Raw genomic sequence first — 16,610 nt, 5'->3', positions numbered from 1 at the left:
GCACCCAGCAATGTCCGGGTATCTTTGCATATTGCATGCCACGCAAATAGCCCAACACGAATCCGGAAAGCATGTTCAATACCGCGTGTAGTGGTGAAAGGTGGTTCAAATACGGAGCCAGTAGAACGAAAAGCAGCTGATGCATTTCCACGTGGGCTGCAGTATGAAAAAATAGGAGAGTAAAAGAAAAAAGGCACAGCACGTTCACACGAGAGCAGACCGTCGCCGACGGGAGTCCCCTGTACACGGAGCTTTACACCATATAGGTATATATATATCGGACCCCACGTGATGCTCCACCAAGGCGACTAGGCACTTGGCGGCATCCCGGTACGTGCAGCCCCTGCAGGTCTTACCCATCCAGAACCCGTGGGGTTAAGTATGTGCCTGTAATCACTGACGCACCGTTGCTCCAGGACCTCGTTCCCGCCCTTCTCAGGCAAGGCTGCAATGAGGACCGTGTCTAACCATGCAATAGACTAATGTTTCATGAGGCCTTATATAGGTGACCGCTAGTAGACTCCTACTACTGCAACTTTCCGGCGCAAAAAAGTCGTCCGTTTCCGTTCTTCTTCCTTTAGCGACATCTTCGAAAAGTGGAGGCAATTTCTTCTGGTGAATGATGATGCGCAAAGCTAAAATTTCGAAAATATAACGAAAAGAAAAATTTCAGTCAAAAAGCCGATTGGTATCGATTTACTGAGGGAATACGGGTGCTTCTTGCCGTACGTCCCGGATAGGTATCGCAAGAAGTTTCCCGTTGACTCTGTTCTAATCGCTCTTGCGTTCTCGCTGTCGTCAGGACAGCCGAAAGAGACGTAACGTTTTGTCTATCTTCAGTCCGAGCGCTCGTACAACACAAAATGTCGTCTTTCACTTGCATTTCTTGCCGCGTGCAGTTCCCCTCGGGCGACGCGCAGCGCTCCCACTACAAAACCGACTGGCACCGATACAACCTGAAGCGAAAAGTAAGCTCAAAGTCGCAGGAGAGCCGAATAAAACCCTCGTTCAGGTCGCAGGCCTCGCACCAGTAACGGCAGAGAACTTCGACGAGCGCGTCCTGGCTCAAAAAGCCCAACAAAGCAACGTCCCAGCGAAAAGAGCCGATCACATCAAACAAACGAAGAAAACCCGAGCCCGGGCCCCACAACCAGAAGTCCCCCCCAAAATCGAAACAACAGACGAAGCGACCGCCGAAGACACCGATTCCGAACCGGAACCCTTAGACCTAACCGAATGTCTCTTCTGTCCGCGCGACAGCGTCGACTTGGACGCGAAACTGCGTCACATGGCCAAATCGCACGGCTTCTTCATCCCCGACGTCGAATACGTGTCGAATCTCAAAGGTCTCGTCGAGCATCTCGACTGGAAAGTCGGCGTCGCGAACGCGTGTCTCTACTGCGTGCACGGCGGCGGCGACGCGGCGGGAGCGCCGCGCCAGTTCACCTGCGTCGAAGCGGCGCAGAATCACATGCGAGACAAGGCCCATTGTCGGATGAGATACGACGAGACGTGCGCGGAGGAGTACGCCGACTATTACGACTTTTCCGCGTATCGCGACGGAGTTGTCGACGGCGGGGAAATGTCGGTGAGCGAGTCGACGGGCGAACTGGTTCTTCCGAGTGGATCTCGCGCCGGACATCGATCGCTTCAACGCTATTTTAAGCAGAGTATTCCACCGGATCGATGTCGTCAGTTGAAGCATCGGGTTATTACTCATTATCGAGCGCTCGGTTGGCGTGGGGACGAGGAGGCGATCGTGCGTAAGGAGTTTCGGATGGGTCAGTTTGCGAAGCAGAGACGGGATCTCGCCGGACGCGTGGCGTTGGGCGTCAAAGCGAACAAACTCCAGCATCATTTTAGATGTCAGATCATGTTTTGATAAGAGAAAAGTCTATTATCTCTTCTATGCATAATCTGTTCAAAAAATTGTAGGAGGGAACTGGCTATTTGGTGGGCCAGGCCCAATCGAGTAGCTTCATAGTTTTCTCATACAGGGTGAACACAAAGGCAACGTCAAAGACGACGCGTCCAAGCCGCGGCACGGTGCCTTTGTAAAAACTGTTGAGAAAAAGACATCAGGTTCAGGGGGGGGGGGGGGGGGGGGGGGGGGCACTACTTACGCTAAGAAACCTTCGTTCTTCCAGATCTTCGCAAAGCAATCAATAGTACTCTTATACTCTTTCGCATCGAGTCCCTAGCGAGGAAGAACTCTTGATTGGGGATATAATTATTTTTTTTTCTTTACCTGCATTCTGGTTTTTACAACGTCAATTGGCGTGTTTCCAAAGACGCTTGCCGCTCCGGCCAAACCTCCAATAAGAAAAGTCTTTATTGCTCCAATATCTTTCGTGCGATCGCCGCCTTGGAGGTACAACTTCAAATTGTTGTAGACAAAGAAACGAATCATCTGATTGGTGCCCTGCTTTAGAACGGTCGACGTTAGACCCTGATACGTCCCTCGGATACCTAGAAGCAATTTAATTAATAAAGTACGTCATTATAATTATTGATCCTCTCTCTCTCTCTCTCTCTCTCTCTCTCTCTCTCTTACCCTGTTCTCGAACTATTTCTCTAACGCCGTGAAAAAAGCCGCGATACTTCGGCGGATTGGATCGCGTCTGATCGTGAATGAATTTCACCTTGATCGTTTCCATGGGACACACGACAACAACGGCCTCCGTGGCGCCCGCGCCCAAGCCAGCCAATAGCAATCGAGGCGTCGAAAGTCCACCATTTTCATCCATCAATCGATTTCGAAAGAACTCGTAGCTACTAAACCTAGAGGACCACACAAAAGAAAGATATGAGCCTATATTATTTATAACTAGCATAGACACCTCGCAGCTGTTTTGGGTATGGATCCATATAGAAGTGAGCTCAAGCCTCTGTAGAGTCCAAAGAAGCCGTGATTCCTAACCGTCGTTTTCACGCAATCGACAATCCCCGTGTAGGCAGGATTCTTCGATCGCTGATCGAGCTGTAGCTGCGTCTTCACATACTCGGTCGGAAACGTAATGCATATTTCCAGTCCCCCCGCTATGCCACCTGTAAACACGTGCAAAGAAGCGTGTATCTCGTGCTATGCGAATGAAGTGACCTTTGACCGACAACACGGTCCTGTTCTACGTTACCAGCTAGGATGGATTTTGCTGGGTGACGTTTCTTTGCCTGTGGCTTCGGCTGAGCGGATGCGGGTGCTGGCGCGGCGACGGCGAGCGTGCGTACGCCCTTCGAGGCGCTAGGCGACGTTTCCATGGTTTCTCGAGACGACGACTAATAAACGCTGGAGTCGTATAGCAGGTAATGGCGTCGAAAGGGAGCTGCGAGAAATAAAACTTCGGGCGGCGAGACTGTTGTTTGAAGTGCGCATGCGCTTTGCTATCATCGAATTTAGGCGCGGCATGTCGAAAAAGGACGCCGAAGGTAGGCCAATAATAGCCGTTCGAACGTTTCTTTTTAGTCGTACGATTTCTCGCAGCATCTGCTGCCGTCCTGGACTACTTACGAACGCAAAATAGGCCCTACAGCGCCGGTAACGCTCCAAAAAATGGAAATCCATCTGCCGCAGAGACAATTTTCTCTCACTAGTCGACGTTTTCAATAATCTACATAAGAAATACGGCAAGACGGTGAGTCGATTCCTCTCCAAACTCTCGCAGAAGACGCGCGATCGCTCGTCTAGGCCGTCACGCGATCTCTCGAGGCGCTGGGAGCGAAGGGAACGATCAAGGAGAAAGTGTATGGGAAACAGAAAGTCTACGTAGCGAATCAGGTAAAATGTACCCATTTGAGGAGCGTCTAAGGAACGAGGTTTTCTTTTAGAGCGATTTTCCTGCTGTCGATGAATCGGAGTTGAAAGAGATGGATGTCAATGTGGGTCAACTTACTGAGACGTCGAAGAGTCTGCTGGCAGAATGCAAAGAACAGGAAGCTGGTGAGAAATTTTGTGTTAATTCTTGAATTTACTAAATTCTTTTTGGTCTTCTAGAATTGAAAGCCCTGGAGTTGTCTTTGACTACTGAAGAGGCGGAAGCTAAATTGGCTTCGTTGAGAGAAGAGGTATGGAAAGAATTAGAGTACTTTGATTTTATCCTTTTTCTTAGTGTGGTAAACTGGAAGAAAGGTTGGAGAAAATCAAGAAAGGTGGGTGAGAAAATCATTGAATATTGAATCGGTTATATGTATGTGTTCCTCAGAATCAGATCACGTTACTCCAGAAGACAGAGACAAGGTGACAATTCCCTTGGGGCGTGTTTTGTCAGAAAAGTGACCATCTGAGACATTAGATTTGTAAGAAACATACGACCATGGTCAAGGCTTGGAGGAAGAGAAAAAGATTGGTTAATTAATTCTGTTTTGGTTTTCGACCAAATTTACTTTTGTTTTATAGGCTATGGATATCCTCAACGCTATTTTAGAGGGATATCCAAAGTCCAAGAAACAGCTGTTTGTACGGCAAAAATTTTTAATTAAATTGGCAACATAGTATTTATATTTTGTTTCGACAGGAGGAAGTGGGAGTAGAAACCGACGAAGAGTACAATGTAAAGATGCCTAGTGAGCTTTAGACGTCACTATTGCCTATATATACACAGTATATAAAGTTCTGCAAAGCCCAATGAATTCGTTGCCCTCCAGCGTACGTTAGTATCACGTGCTGGAACAATTCTCCCTCCGATTTCGCCCATGGGATGGTCTCGCGACAGCTCCTAACTAAACGAGATTCGTTTCCATGGCGTCCGAATGCACGGTAAAGGTTTTCTGCCGCTTTCGTCCGCAGAACACCCTCGAAACGGCGTCGAACGGTCGCATTGTGGCGAAATTCGGCGGCACGAACGGCGTATCGCATCACGTAGGTGAAAAAATCCGCGCCCCGAGTTCGGAAGCCAAAACTCTCCACCTAGGGCAAAGTATTCCAATTCGATCGCGTGTTTCAACCCGATGCGACTCAAGAAATCGTCTACGAGGAAACGTCGCAAGCGATTGTTCAAGGTAAGAAGGGGAGACGCCTCATCTCGTTGTGATTTGATACGATGCGTCGCGCGAAAAAACAAAAGACGTCCTAAACGGCTATAACGGGACCGTGTTCGCTTACGGGCAAACGTCGAGCGGAAAAACTCATACGATGGAGGTATGGCTTATTGGAAATCGATCGGGGCCCCCTTTCTCGAATGAATGAAACCCAGGGCTCTATGGACGATCCTAACCTTCAAGGAATTATTCCCCGTATGGTCAACGGCATATTTCAGTACATCTATAACATGGAAGAGGACGTGGAATTTCACATTAAGGTAGGTTCGAAATGGAAATATTTTCTTTGAATGTCACGTGAGCTGTGTGCAGGTGTCGTACTTTGAGATATATATGGAACGCATCAGGGATCTCTTAGACGGTAAGGAAATGAATCCGATCACACGAATTTCCCTTCAATGTCTTCATAGTCTCGAAAACTAATTTGGTTATTCATGAGGACAAGAACAGAGTTCCCTACGTGAAGGTCGCGAAATTTCAATATATTTTTTTCAATAGATAAAACGAGGCTGATTTTATTAGGGCGTCACTGAGAGATTTGTTTCCAGTCCGGAGGAAATCTTTTTGATGATCGAGGAAGCGAAGGCGAATCGGCACGTGGCCGTCACGAGTAAATATTGAAAGAGAAAGCGCTTTTTGTTTTTATTGGTCTCGTTTAGACATGAACGAGCACAGCTCGCGAAGTCACAGCGTTTTTTTGATCAACGTGCGTCAGGATAACTTGGCCTCTCAGAAGAAGTTGAGTGGAAAACTCTATTTGGTCGATTTGGCTGGATCTGAGAAGGTGTGGTATTGTACGTTTGCTGGTCTATGGACTATTGCCTAATTCTCTTTATTCTAGGTCAGCAAGACCGGTGCCGAGGGTCTGGTGCTCGAAGAGGCGAAGAATATCAATAAATCGCTTTCGGCTTTGGGAAATGTGATATCGGCTTTGGCTGACGGAAACGTAGAATCAACATACGTATCGACCAAAACTAAATTTAGACTTCTTGTCTCTTTTAGAAGGGTCACGTACCGTATAGGGACAGCAAATTGACTAGAATTCTTCAGGAGAGTTTAGGTGAGAAAGATTAAGGCTACTACGTATGTACCGACAGACTTAAGTATTCTTTCTCCTCAGGTGGAAATGCTCGGACTACCGTAATTATTTGCTGTTCGCCGTCGTCAGTGAACGAAACGGAAACGAGAGGAACGCTACTGTTTGGACAGAGGTAGGAAGAGTGAAATAGCTGCGCGATCCTTTCGTGAAAAAAAACTGAATTTAGAGCTAAGTCTATTAAGAACACGATCGTTATCAATGAGGAATTATCTGCTGGTGTGATACATATAGTCTCTTCGCGTTTTTTTTCACTGGGGTGGCGTTTTAGAGGAGTGGAAGCAGCGCTATGAGAAAGAGAAGGCGAAGAACGCTCGATTGTCAGTGACGCTCGGAAAGCTGGAAAATGAATTGAATCGATGGAGACGGGGCGAGAGTGTGAGCGCGAAAGAGCAGTTGGACTGGAAATTGGAGGGAAGTGAAGTGGAAGAGGTACCTCTCCAGAAGTAGCAAGAACATTAAAAAAACAGTCTCTTTTTTAGCGACAAATGCAGTCACTGTCAGTTTCAGAGAAGGCGAAATTTGAAGAAGAAATCGAGCAACTTATAGCCCAGCTAGACGGAAAAGTAATAGTCATAAGCTTCATATCTCTGCACCTTCACCTCCTCACCTTGCAGGACGAGGAAATAAGTTCAAAAGCGCAGGAGATCGAACAAATGACAGCAGAACGATCCGAACTTCAAAAGGTGAGACGTAGACGAGAATTTCAAATTTGAACTATTTCTCATTCTCTCTTAGTTTCGTGAAATGGACAGAGACGCCATCGATAAACTGAACGACAAACTGACGTCCGAGTCGGATCGTCGTCGCAAGGCGGAAGAAGAGACTCGCGACGTCATGCAGGCGTTGGAGGAACTCGCCATGAACTACGACACGAAAGCGCAAGAGGCGAACGATCAGTCAAAAGACAACGAGAATCTTCAGCGACAGATAGGCGCTCTGCAAGAGACGATCGACGTTTTGAAGAAGAAAAAGTCGCAGGCGGAAAGCGCGGCGATTATTCATCAGAAAAAAGCGGGCGAAATGATAGGAAGTCTTCACGTGGAGATGGTGAAATTGATCTGTTGAAAATGTTCGGTTGGGATGACGGGGTCTTTATAGGTTGATTTTGCTGGCTTGCTTCGTATGGGAGTTGACGACTTGCAGCCTGTAAATCCCATAGTACGTTGAATAGTAGTAGATACGTCTTGCTTTATCTGCAGCCTGACCTGTCGAAAGTGGATGCAGAGTTCACGAAACTCCGGCTTTATTTCAGCCAAACTAAGGCGGTTGTAGGAGACTTGGTCAAGGTGAGTGTTCAAAAGAAACGGGCATTTGTTATCTTATTTTTTCTGAAAAGGCTGAAGAGAGTCTTCGAGCGCAGCGGGAATCTAGCGACTCTAAAGCGCAGCGCGCTGAAACGGAGCTTGCTTCGTGTCAATTGCTTATTTCTCAGGTAAAGGGGGACACACTCTATCTCGTCATTTTTTTCTTATTAAAATCTCCCTTCGCCCGCAGAATGAAGCCAAGGTCCAGACTTTGACCGAGAGTCTTCTGATGGCGGAGAAAAAGAAGAGGGACGCGACGGAGGAACTCGACGAGCTGCGAGACTTGTTGTCCCAGCTCAAGTCGCAGGAGAAAGTTCGCGACGTCTCGGCTCACGACCGCGAAAGAGAGAAAGAGCAGGCCTTACTTATACGAGTATGCGAGAGAGGGGAGTTAGAACTTAGTCGGCTTTGAAACCACACTGTGTAGAGCGCTCTCGAAGAGGAGCTTGACATTCACCGGGATGCTCATCAGAAGCAAGTTGCGACGTTGAGAGATGATGTTCGGCATTTGGAGGAGCGTCTGCAGAATTCTCAAGAGTAAGAGATGAGGATTAGGTTGTTGGTGGCATCATGTAGGCCCTTCGGTCTCTTTCAGGGACGTACAAAAGAAGGACGCGCTTTTGCAGGCTATCAGAAACGACTATGGGAAACAGGGCGACCTGTTGAAGGAACGAACAGCTGAGCTAGATAGAGTCAGGTAAGAAAATTTAGTTTTTGTCTTGGGCTACATAGCGTTACACGAGGGGATTCGATAGGACTGAAATAGTGAGTCGAGATAAAGCGAAGAAAGAGCTCAACGCTTTAGAGGAGACAGTGGTAAAAGGGGCAAAAATCTATAGTGTAGATTCCTCGTAAACATTTCTACGTTTAGTCCAAGGAACTTCAGAGTTTAGCTAGGCTGAGACGCGAGGTCTACGAAGACATTCAAAGTCGTCTCAAAGCGGTAAATCTAGTAGGAAAACAATTGTGACGATAGGAATAGAAGAGCTTTTCGTCTTTAGGATGACGGCGACGCGCCTTCGTCTGTTGAATCTCAAAGGATAGCCTTCTTGGAGACGAATCTAGATCGTTTGACTCAAGTTCATAAGCAGGCATGTGACTTCTTCAGTCGTTTCTAAATCGTTAATTAATTAATTAAGATCGTGCGGGATAACAACGAATTTCGCAACGAATTGCCGAAGATGGAGCGTCGTTTGGCGGCCAAAAGCGAGCGAATACAACAGCTTGAAGAGGCGATTCGAGAAATGAAAGAAAAAGATCGACACGAGAGGCAAAAGTGAGAAAGACAGCGATGTAGCAATTCCCTAGGCTAAAGTCGAATTTCTAGGCTTACAAAGGAAATACAAAGCCTCGAGAAAGCGTACGAAACAAGACAGAGAAAAGGTACGCATGTCTCTACGACGATAACGACATAAGCATAGATACCATCTCAGGTCGTTCTGGCTTCATTCGTCAAGCAAGCATAGGTATGAGGGTGTTTACGTGAAGGGCTACCTACACGCGCGCGCTTTCGTAGCAAAACCCATACGCCCAGGACAGCAGCCGCCCCATACTTCCGTCGCCAAAGTCATTCGTTCTGGCCCGGCGACGAACGATCCTTGGCGTCCCATTGCAAGTCCCGCGACTACGAGTCCAACTGGTCGAACGAATCCTTTTTTCGCGGGTCCCAATTCCGGCGCTTCTGCGAGCGGTCGATCGAATGGAACTTCTCGTCGCCAGTTACCCGTTGTCAATCAGAAAGAGGCCGTGTACGTTGTTGATTTGAAAGGAAAACAAAATTACGTTTGAGGGGAAAAGGTTACGTATATCGTATCTAAATTAACTGAGCTTGCACAGAAATTATGCTTCATTCTATTTTCGTAAATATTAGCTTTGGGTTCGGAGCAGTGAAATATGAAATCTGAGTCGTCTCTTGTGAAAAACGTGCGGTGAGGTGTTATATTGTTATTCAATTTCAGCAATACGTGAACAGCAATTTTTTTGCGTTCTTAATAGTTTTTTTTCCTAGCTTCAGTACTTAGGCGGACCGACGTACTCAAAGAGGCGGCTCGTGCACCATCACCCACGCGGTTCCATTGCAAACGTTCAACTTCTGAAGAGTTCTGTCGAAGAAAAGGCGACCTGTGCTCTCCAACGTGCAATCGGTGTAATGAAGTGCAGCGTAACCAGCTGTTGGCATATTCAAGCGTTTACACTAGGTTAGGTACAGTACTTATATATTTTCCTTACCTCGTTCGTCCATGAACGATTCCAGAACGTCAATGCGTCTACCCTGTTCGCTGCTCGTTCCTTGTAGGCTAGCAATGTCGTCTTTAACGTTCTGAAGTTTTCCAATGAGAAACGAATGATTGCTTTGCGAGGCCTCGGCGTCAGAGATTCTACAAAGGAATCATTTGTTTCGTTGGCGGGGGCAATGAGCTTCTGTACCGCAGAGAAAGACTCTCCAGTTGAGAATCGATTTCTTGTAACACAGAATGCTGGCTTTGATAGGCGACTTGCTCGTCGTTCATGAACTAACGGATGTACGTGAGAGAGGACTAAAATCTTTCGAGCAATGAGACGCACGTACTTCGTCAATGTGATCAGATAGGGTCGCCTCTGCAAGTCCATTCAGTAACAGAGAATAAAGCAGTACACCTAAAATCATCTGAAACAAGAGTTCTAAACAGTGCATAAGCAGACACGTTCCTTTACCTTCAAGGATGCGGCGGTGCTGAGCGAAACTGGTGACAAGACGAGCTCGGCGAACTTATGTATACTCGCAATGACTACGTCATCAAAAACATCACTAGAATCGCTGACCTTGAACCGTGAACTTCAGACTCTATCTGCACCTTGAATTGAAGCTGTATGCTGGGTCTATGCTTGTGAAGTATGCAGTTATCTTATTAGCCACAAGTATTTGGCCACACCCTCTAGGTAAGTAGTACACACGGTACGTGCGCAATATTGTTTTATAACAGCAAGCTTGACTAATCTCCTAAGCCTAGCATCATTCTCTAGAGCTGTCTGTGGGCTTATCAATCGGTTTGATCTATTAGCAACAGTGTGACGCTTTTCTCGTCACTTGACTTATTTCTGCTAAAAGCAGCTAATAAATGCAGTTCTATTGGTGCTGCGGCGACAAAAAATACAGTAAAAGAGAGCTAATAAGAAAAGAGGCAGGCACCTTGGCGGCAGCACATCCCGGATATGTAGGTCGAGACATCCGGGCTGTCAACGCCATCTTGTTCTCCCATCGTGTACTGTAGTGAAACTCGTATTTATCGTCTTTTTTCGTGCACAAATTATGGCTGCAGTGACGCACGAAGGTAAAGTCGACGCGATAGAGCCTTTTCGACGACGAGAAACATCGAAACGCAACGCTCCTCTCCCGACAGACATCGAACAACAAATCAAGGACATCCAGTCTCAAAAGCGAGCGGCGGGCAAGTCGGAAAGCGAAAACTACGTAAGCGATAGCTCCGTCGGCATCAGCCGAAACGAACGCGATCGAGAAAAGAAATCGAACACGTGATCTAGGTCGGTCTCACTTCGGAAGGCCACTTCGATCGCGATATCTATACGTCGTCGAGCGACAAGTAAGTGCTAAGTCGAAGTCGTCCATCTTCGCGAACGCGCGCGCGCTCCCCCCCATAGGTACAGCAATTACGTGTCGTCGATCGCGACGACGGAACAAGACGAGGTGAGTTCCCTCATCGGGGGCGCGCGCTCTGGCGAAGCGCTTCGACGTTTCTCGCAGGACGAAGACGAATACGCGCCCACGGCTCCCGTCGAACAGAAGCCGTCGTTCAGCGCTCCCAAAGCCGTTTTGCAAGAAGGTCCGCCCGGCGATGACGTAAGTACAGAAAAACGAGAAATTTTAATTAAAAAACGTATTTGACGTCACTAAAAATTTTAATTAAAGAAACGTACGTGCCGTCACTAATAATTCGATTTTTTATTTTTATTGATTATTGATTCCTATAATGTATTGGCAGGATATTGATCCGTTTGCCGAGACGCGTCGCAAGCGAATCGCTGAACGTGAATCCGACTACCAGGCTCGTCGTCATCAGGCAGTGATATCGCCGGAGAGAGCCGACCCCTTTGCTGATGGTAAGTCTCGAAATTCTTTTTTTGGTAAAAACAACCTGGGGGTCCAGTAAGTTTTAGTTCTTGCATGTTACACGTACATTGCGTTTCTCCCTTGGCTTTTTACTAATACTTGTTTTTTTGGGGGGTGTCTAGACTCGAAGGTAAGTTCACTCTTCGACGTTTTTTTGTGCATGTCAGTTTCGTACGTAACACGCGCTCCTACTTATGTCCATTTTCCAGAATTGTGCTCGCGCTCTGCGTTTGGACGTCTGGCTGAGGCCACGTGTCTTCGTCTCACTTCTCCTTTAGTTGCGTTGGCCTTTTTTGTGGGGATTCAGCTAGCGTAGTCTATAGTCGGTGTTACTGATGTTTTTGGTTCTTTGTAGTGGGTAAAACGCCTGATCCCTCGATTCGCACCTACGCCGACGTGATGATGGAGCAGCAACTTCGAAAAGACGAGAAAGACATAAGGAAAGAGATAATAGACAAGAAGGCAGCGGGAGAACTTACAAAAGAAAAACCAGGCAAGAGACAGGGACATCATCAATATTTGTACTGACTCTTTTTTCTATGCAGCCGGTGGAACGAAACGAAACAGATGGGACAAAGCGAGCGAGGACGCTCCTAAAGCCAAGGCGAAAAAATCAGACTGGGATCACTCCGATGTATATATAATCTGCATAGCCATGGCACGTATTCCTAAGACTCTCTATTATTCTCTTCAGGTTGCAACGCCGGCCAGTGGCGACGGCCCTGGACGCTGGGACGAAACGCCCGCGCACGCCAAAACCTCCGAATCGTCTCGCCTATGGGAAGCGACGCCGACGCGCTCCACGCCGGGCGGCGGCCGACGCAATCGCTGGGACGAAACACCAAAGGGGGAACGCGAAGACGCGGCCGGCACTTCGTCGTCCGCCTGGGCGGAAACTCCGAAAATGGACGCGAGTTTGACGCCGGGACGACGTCGTTCTCGATGGGACGAAACGCCGCAGGGAATGACGGCGGCGGCGACGGCGGCGACGCCGTCGGCGTCGTCTTCCGGCGCGGCGACTCCTGTGTTGACGGGAGCGACGCCGGCCGGCGCGATGGCGATGGGGCTCATGACGCCGTCGCCAGCTCAGCTTGGGAGCATGACGCCGGAGCAGATGCAGGCGTTTCGGTGGGAGCAAGAAATCGACTATAGGAATCGTTCGTTGTCGGATGAGGAGTTGGATACGATGTTGCCAACGGAAGGATATAAGGTGAGTGATTGTGTCCAAGACAGTTGCTTGGGTTTAATGGTTTGGGGCTTAGGTGCTTGATCCTCCCGGAAATTATCATCCAATCAGGACTCCCGCTCGGAAATTGACGGCAACGCCGACTCCAATTGGATTGGGAGGGTTTCAGATACAGGTATAGAAAATTTAATTCGATGCCGTTGAGTGTAAGTACTTGCGTTTAGGCCGACGATCGCGCGGTGAAACAGATGGATGATCAAGCTGGTGGCAGTCTGCCTCTCATCAAGCCAGAAGACGCTCAATATTTTGGAAAGCTTATGGTAGAAAAAACGAGGCTTCCACTTGCATTGTTTCCTCCAACCTGTTCTTTATTCCGCAGGTTGACGTGGATGAAAATGACTTGGCCGCTGAAGAACTCAAAGAAAGAAAGATCATGAAGCTTCTCTTGAAGATAAAGAACGGGACTCCTCCGATGAGAAAAGTGAGCGACGCGGATCGATTTTATGTAGAGAAATCATGTACGAATTCTTCGCTTTATTAAGAGTGCCTTGCGTCAAGTGACGGACAAGGCGAGGGAATTTGGCGCCGGTTCTCTGTTCAATCAGATCCTTCCTCTTCTCATGTCTCCTACTTTGGAAGATCAGGTCAATAATCGAAGGAGTGGCAGTTTGATTTCATTTCATATATGTCTCTAGGAGCGTCATTTGCTCGTAAAAGTCATTGACAGGATTTTGTACAAATTGGACGATCTCGTTCGACCGTTCGTTCACAAAATCCTCGTCGTCATCGAGCCGCTTCTCATCGACGAAGACTACTACGCTCGCGTAGAGGGAAGAGAAATCATCTCCAATCTGGCAAAGGTAAGAAAGGGAAAAAATTCCGACACACGTCACTTGAAATTTGCGTCTAGGCGGCTGGCTTAGCTACTATGATATCAACGATGCGTCCTGACATCGACAACATTGACGAATACGTGCGAAACACAACGGCTAGGTTAATGAAGATACGTCCTCCGCGTTACGTAGATTGATACCTTTTTTTCTTAGGGCTTTTGCTGTTGTTGCGTCTGCCTTGGGTATACCCTCTCTTCTTCCTTTTTTGAAGGCTGTCTGTCGAAGCAAAAAGTCGTGGCAGGCTCGTCATACCGGCATTAAAATCATTCAGCAGATTGCTATCCTTATGGGTTGCGCCGTGCTTCCTCATCTCAAGAACGTAGTTGAAATCATTGAACATGGTAAGAAAATCTCGAGGGGGCTTTTCCAGGAGAGATGGCTAGCACCGGTTAATTTTTTTGTAGGTCTCAGTGACGAGCAGCAGAAAGTGAGAACAATCACGGCTCTAGCCTTGGCCGCTCTTGCAGAAGCGGCGACTCCTTACGGTATCGAAGCCTTTGATAGTGTACTGAAGCCTCTTTGGAAGGGCATCAGGAATCACAGAGGAAAAGTATTGCACATCATCATTGTCTAATATATCTGCGGTCATTATCTGTCTTCAAGGGTTTAGCTGCTTTTTTGAAAGCTATTGGGTATCTCATTCCTCTCATGGACGCCGAATACGCCAATTACTACACAAGAGAAGTGATGCTGATTTTGATCCGAGAGTTTCAGAGTCCTGACGAAGAAATGAAGAAAATCGTACTGAAGGTTTGTCGTGGCGCTCGATCGTTGCCCTGTCAGTGATAATCCTTCTTTCAGGTCGTGAAGCAGTGTTGCGCCACGGACGGCGTGGAGCCGAGCTACATAAAAGCGGAGATTCTTCCCGACTATTTCCGCTTCTTTTGGAATCACCGAATGGCTCTAGATAGGAGAAATTATAAGCAAGTAAGAGAGCACTCACTATAGGGGGGAACTGACTGTTCAGAAAATTTATTCATCTTTCTCTCTAGCTTGTTGATACGACGGTTGAAATTGCCAACAAAGTCGGCGCTGCTGAAATCGTGACTCGCGTCGTCGACGATCTAAAGGACGAGTCTGAACAGTACAGAAAAATGGTCATTGAGACCATAGAAAAGGTAGCGCTTAGAAAAAAAGAAGTCAATTGAAAAATCGCACATGCATCCTTTTTCCTTAGGTCGTTGGAACGTTGGGGGCTGCTGAAGTTGACTCGAAATTGGAGGAACAACTGATTGACGGCATTCTATACGCATTCCAAGAACAAACGACGGAGGTAGACCTCGAGACCCAATTCGAATTTGACGTCATATTTTTTTCCTCCCCTATAGGATGTCGTTATGCTGAACGGATTTGGAGTCGTCATAAACGCTCTCGGGGGACGAGTGAAGCCGTACCTGCCTCAGATCTGCGGAACGATATTATGGCGATTGAACAACAAGGCGGCGAAAGTTCGTCAACAGGCGGCCGATCTCATATCGCGCATCGCCGTCGTGATGTTGACGTGCGGCGAGGAGAAGCTGATGAGTCACTTGGGCGTCGTGTTGTACGAATACCTCGGCGAGGAATATCCTGAAGTATTGGGAAGCATCTTGGGCGCTTTGAAAGTAAGAAGGGAGCTCCTCTCAATGTGGAAACGATCTATTTTTTTTTCTTTGCTCTAAGGCTATTGTGAATGTGATCGGGATGACGAAGATGACTCCGCCAATCAAAGACTTGCTTCCTCGATTGACTCCCATCTTAAAAAATCGGCAAGCGAACGCATAATAGTTAATCTTGCGTATTCATTTCTTTCTCAGACACGAAAAGGTTCAGGAGAACTGCATCGATCTCGTTGGTCGGATTGCAGACAGGGGAGCCGAGTACGTTTCGGCTCGCGAGTGGATGCGCATCTGCTTTGAACTTCTCGAGCTGCTCAAGGCGCACAAGAAGGCAATTCGTCGCGCGGCCGTCAACACGTTCGGCTACATAGCCAAAGCGATAGGGTAAGCTCCCCGACCTCTGAATAATTTCTACGCTGTACGTACGCTATTCTTCTCAGACCTCAAGATGTCTTGGCTGTTTTGCTCAACAATCTCAAAGTGCAGGAACGTCAGAATCGCGTTTGCACGACCGTCGCCATAGCAATCGTCGCGGAAACGTGCGGCCCGTTCACCGTCTTACCGGCCTTGATGAACGAGTATCGGGTGCCGGAGTTGAACGTTCAGAACGGCGTTCTCAAGTCGCTCTCGTTCATGTTCGAATACATAGGAGAACTGGGGAAAGACTACGTATACGCTATCGTGCCTCTTTTCGAAGACGCTCTCATGGACAGGTAAGTTTATTTCAAAGATTCTGTTATATTTTTTTATGTTTCTATTTTAGGGACTTGGTCCATCGTCAGACTGCTACTTGGGCTGTGAAGCACATGGCGTTGGGCGTATTCGGTTTTGGCTGCGAAGACGCCCTGACGCATCTCATCAATTTCGTGTGGCCGAACATCTTTGAGATTTCGCCGCACATGTGCCAGGCGTTTAACGACGCCGTTGAAGGATTCAGAATCGCTTTGGGACCGTCGAAGGTGTTGCAGTACACCGTGCAGGTAAGCAAGGATTCCCTCCAATCCCTCTCCCAGAACAGTCGATAATATGCGTGTTCAAGGGTTTGTTTCACCCTGCTCGTAAAGTGAGGGATGCATATTGGAAGGTCTACAACACGTTGTACATAGGATCTCAGGTGAGTGAAGCGCTGTTTCTTTTTTTTTCTCGCATTCGAATTTATTTTTTCCGTACAGGATGCCTTGATTCCATCTTTTCCACGCGTTAGCGGCGGTGAGAAGAATTGTTTTGAAAGGTGGGAATTGGATTACTTTATCTAAAGACTGTTCGTTATTTTGCGACTTATTGCAACCGTTTTTTCAGTGTGTAATCTCTGTGTAATCTTTGTGTACGTACATGACTCATGATGTGCTATGTCTTCTTAGAGAAAGAGAAAAAACAAGAAAATTTGA

At 47.5% G+C, this 16,610-nt stretch overlaps 6 protein-coding genes across 9 annotated transcripts; 4 read left to right on the top strand and 2 right to left on the bottom strand.

Annotated features, from left to right (window-relative positions):
• Positions 1–735: 735 nt before the first annotated feature.
• Positions 736–1,897, top strand: LOC136194669 (cytoplasmic 60S subunit biogenesis factor ZNF622-like). The gene is made up of 2 exons (XM_065983870.1): positions 736–968; positions 1,013–1,897. The coding sequence occupies exons 1-2, from the start codon at positions 864–866 to the stop codon at positions 1,880–1,882; spliced, it is 975 nt and encodes a 324-aa protein (XP_065839942.1). The 5' UTR covers positions 736–863; the 3' UTR covers positions 1,883–1,897.
• On the bottom strand, positions 1,855–3,360 carry LOC136194670 (tricarboxylate transport protein, mitochondrial-like). Its single transcript, XM_065983871.1, has 6 exons — positions 3,135–3,360; positions 2,841–3,048; positions 2,555–2,781; positions 2,249–2,469; positions 2,124–2,197; positions 1,855–2,061 (listed from the first exon to the last, which is right to left on the bottom strand). The coding sequence occupies exons 1-6, from the start codon at positions 3,256–3,258 to the stop codon at positions 1,947–1,949; spliced, it is 969 nt and encodes a 322-aa protein (XP_065839943.1). The 5' UTR covers positions 3,259–3,360; the 3' UTR covers positions 1,855–1,946.
• On the top strand, positions 3,174–4,621 carry LOC136194671 (homologous-pairing protein 2 homolog). The gene is made up of 11 exons (XM_065983872.1): positions 3,174–3,426; positions 3,482–3,535; positions 3,592–3,632; positions 3,686–3,775; positions 3,826–3,937; positions 3,992–4,062; positions 4,107–4,146; positions 4,200–4,234; positions 4,290–4,343; positions 4,394–4,453; positions 4,512–4,621. Exons 1-11 carry the CDS (start codon positions 3,372–3,374, stop codon positions 4,569–4,571), a joined length of 672 nt encoding a protein of 223 aa, XP_065839944.1. The 5' UTR covers positions 3,174–3,371; the 3' UTR covers positions 4,572–4,621.
• A 32-nt stretch (positions 4,622–4,653) lies between these two features.
• On the top strand, positions 4,654–9,320 carry LOC136194668 (kinesin heavy chain-like). Of its 3 annotated transcripts, none has more exons than XM_065983867.1 (29): positions 4,654–4,855; positions 4,908–4,995; positions 5,061–5,134; positions 5,190–5,294; positions 5,347–5,395; positions 5,445–5,500; positions 5,557–5,644; positions 5,694–5,818; positions 5,876–5,980; positions 6,037–6,094; positions 6,155–6,245; positions 6,300–6,349; positions 6,402–6,562; positions 6,613–6,696; positions 6,748–6,816; positions 6,869–7,180; positions 7,232–7,279; positions 7,333–7,419; positions 7,470–7,565; positions 7,628–7,810; positions 7,865–7,974; positions 8,033–8,134; positions 8,193–8,253; positions 8,309–8,380; positions 8,439–8,528; positions 8,577–8,713; positions 8,765–8,820; positions 8,871–8,903; positions 8,954–9,320. In XM_065983867.1, exons 1-29 carry the CDS (start codon positions 4,736–4,738, stop codon positions 9,223–9,225), a joined length of 2,982 nt encoding a protein of 993 aa, XP_065839939.1. In that variant the 5' UTR covers positions 4,654–4,735; the 3' UTR covers positions 9,226–9,320. The 3 variants fall into 3 exon arrangements, with proteins under 3 accessions (XP_065839939.1, XP_065839941.1, XP_065839940.1); XM_065983869.1 differs by having other exon boundaries at positions 4,710–4,859; XM_065983868.1 differs by having other exon boundaries at positions 4,710–4,859; positions 4,908–5,134.
• On the bottom strand, positions 9,283–10,084 carry LOC136194672 (uncharacterized). The gene is made up of 4 exons (XM_065983873.1): positions 10,007–10,084; positions 9,865–9,950; positions 9,667–9,815; positions 9,283–9,606 (listed from the first exon to the last, which is right to left on the bottom strand). Exons 1-4 carry the CDS (start codon positions 10,082–10,084, stop codon positions 9,473–9,475), a joined length of 447 nt encoding a protein of 148 aa, XP_065839945.1. The 3' UTR covers positions 9,283–9,472.
• A 560-nt stretch (positions 10,085–10,644) lies between these two features.
• Positions 10,645–16,605, top strand: LOC136194667 (splicing factor 3B subunit 1-like). Of its 2 annotated transcripts, XM_065983864.1 has the most exons (28): positions 10,645–10,748; positions 10,818–10,888; positions 10,960–11,018; positions 11,077–11,122; positions 11,180–11,275; positions 11,418–11,535; positions 11,901–12,038; positions 12,091–12,179; positions 12,240–12,755; positions 12,808–12,906; positions 12,956–13,051; positions 13,111–13,212; positions 13,274–13,375; positions 13,427–13,591; positions 13,642–13,724; positions 13,778–13,965; positions 14,029–14,174; positions 14,228–14,374; positions 14,426–14,551; positions 14,617–14,742; positions 14,802–14,897; positions 14,953–15,228; positions 15,287–15,372; positions 15,421–15,606; positions 15,663–15,935; positions 15,986–16,202; positions 16,262–16,336; positions 16,395–16,605. In XM_065983864.1, exons 1-28 carry the CDS (start codon positions 10,727–10,729, stop codon positions 16,476–16,478), a joined length of 3,828 nt encoding a protein of 1,275 aa, XP_065839936.1. In that variant the 5' UTR covers positions 10,645–10,726; the 3' UTR covers positions 16,479–16,605. The 2 variants fall into 2 exon arrangements, with proteins under 2 accessions (XP_065839936.1, XP_065839937.1); XM_065983865.1 differs by lacking the exons at positions 10,645–10,748; positions 10,818–10,888; positions 10,960–11,018; ... (1 more) ...; positions 11,180–11,275; positions 11,418–11,535 and adding an exon at positions 11,769–11,840.
• The last annotated feature ends 5 nt before the right edge of the window (positions 16,606–16,610 follow it).

The sequence above is a fragment of the Oscarella lobularis genome, chromosome 13 (genome assembly GCF_947507565.1).
Source record: "Oscarella lobularis chromosome 13, ooOscLobu1.1, whole genome shotgun sequence".
NCBI lineage: Eukaryota > Metazoa > Porifera > Homoscleromorpha > Homosclerophorida > Oscarellidae > Oscarella > Oscarella lobularis.
The sequence above is the reverse complement of the archived record's forward strand: the minus strand, read 5'-3'. Positions and strand labels throughout refer to the sequence as shown.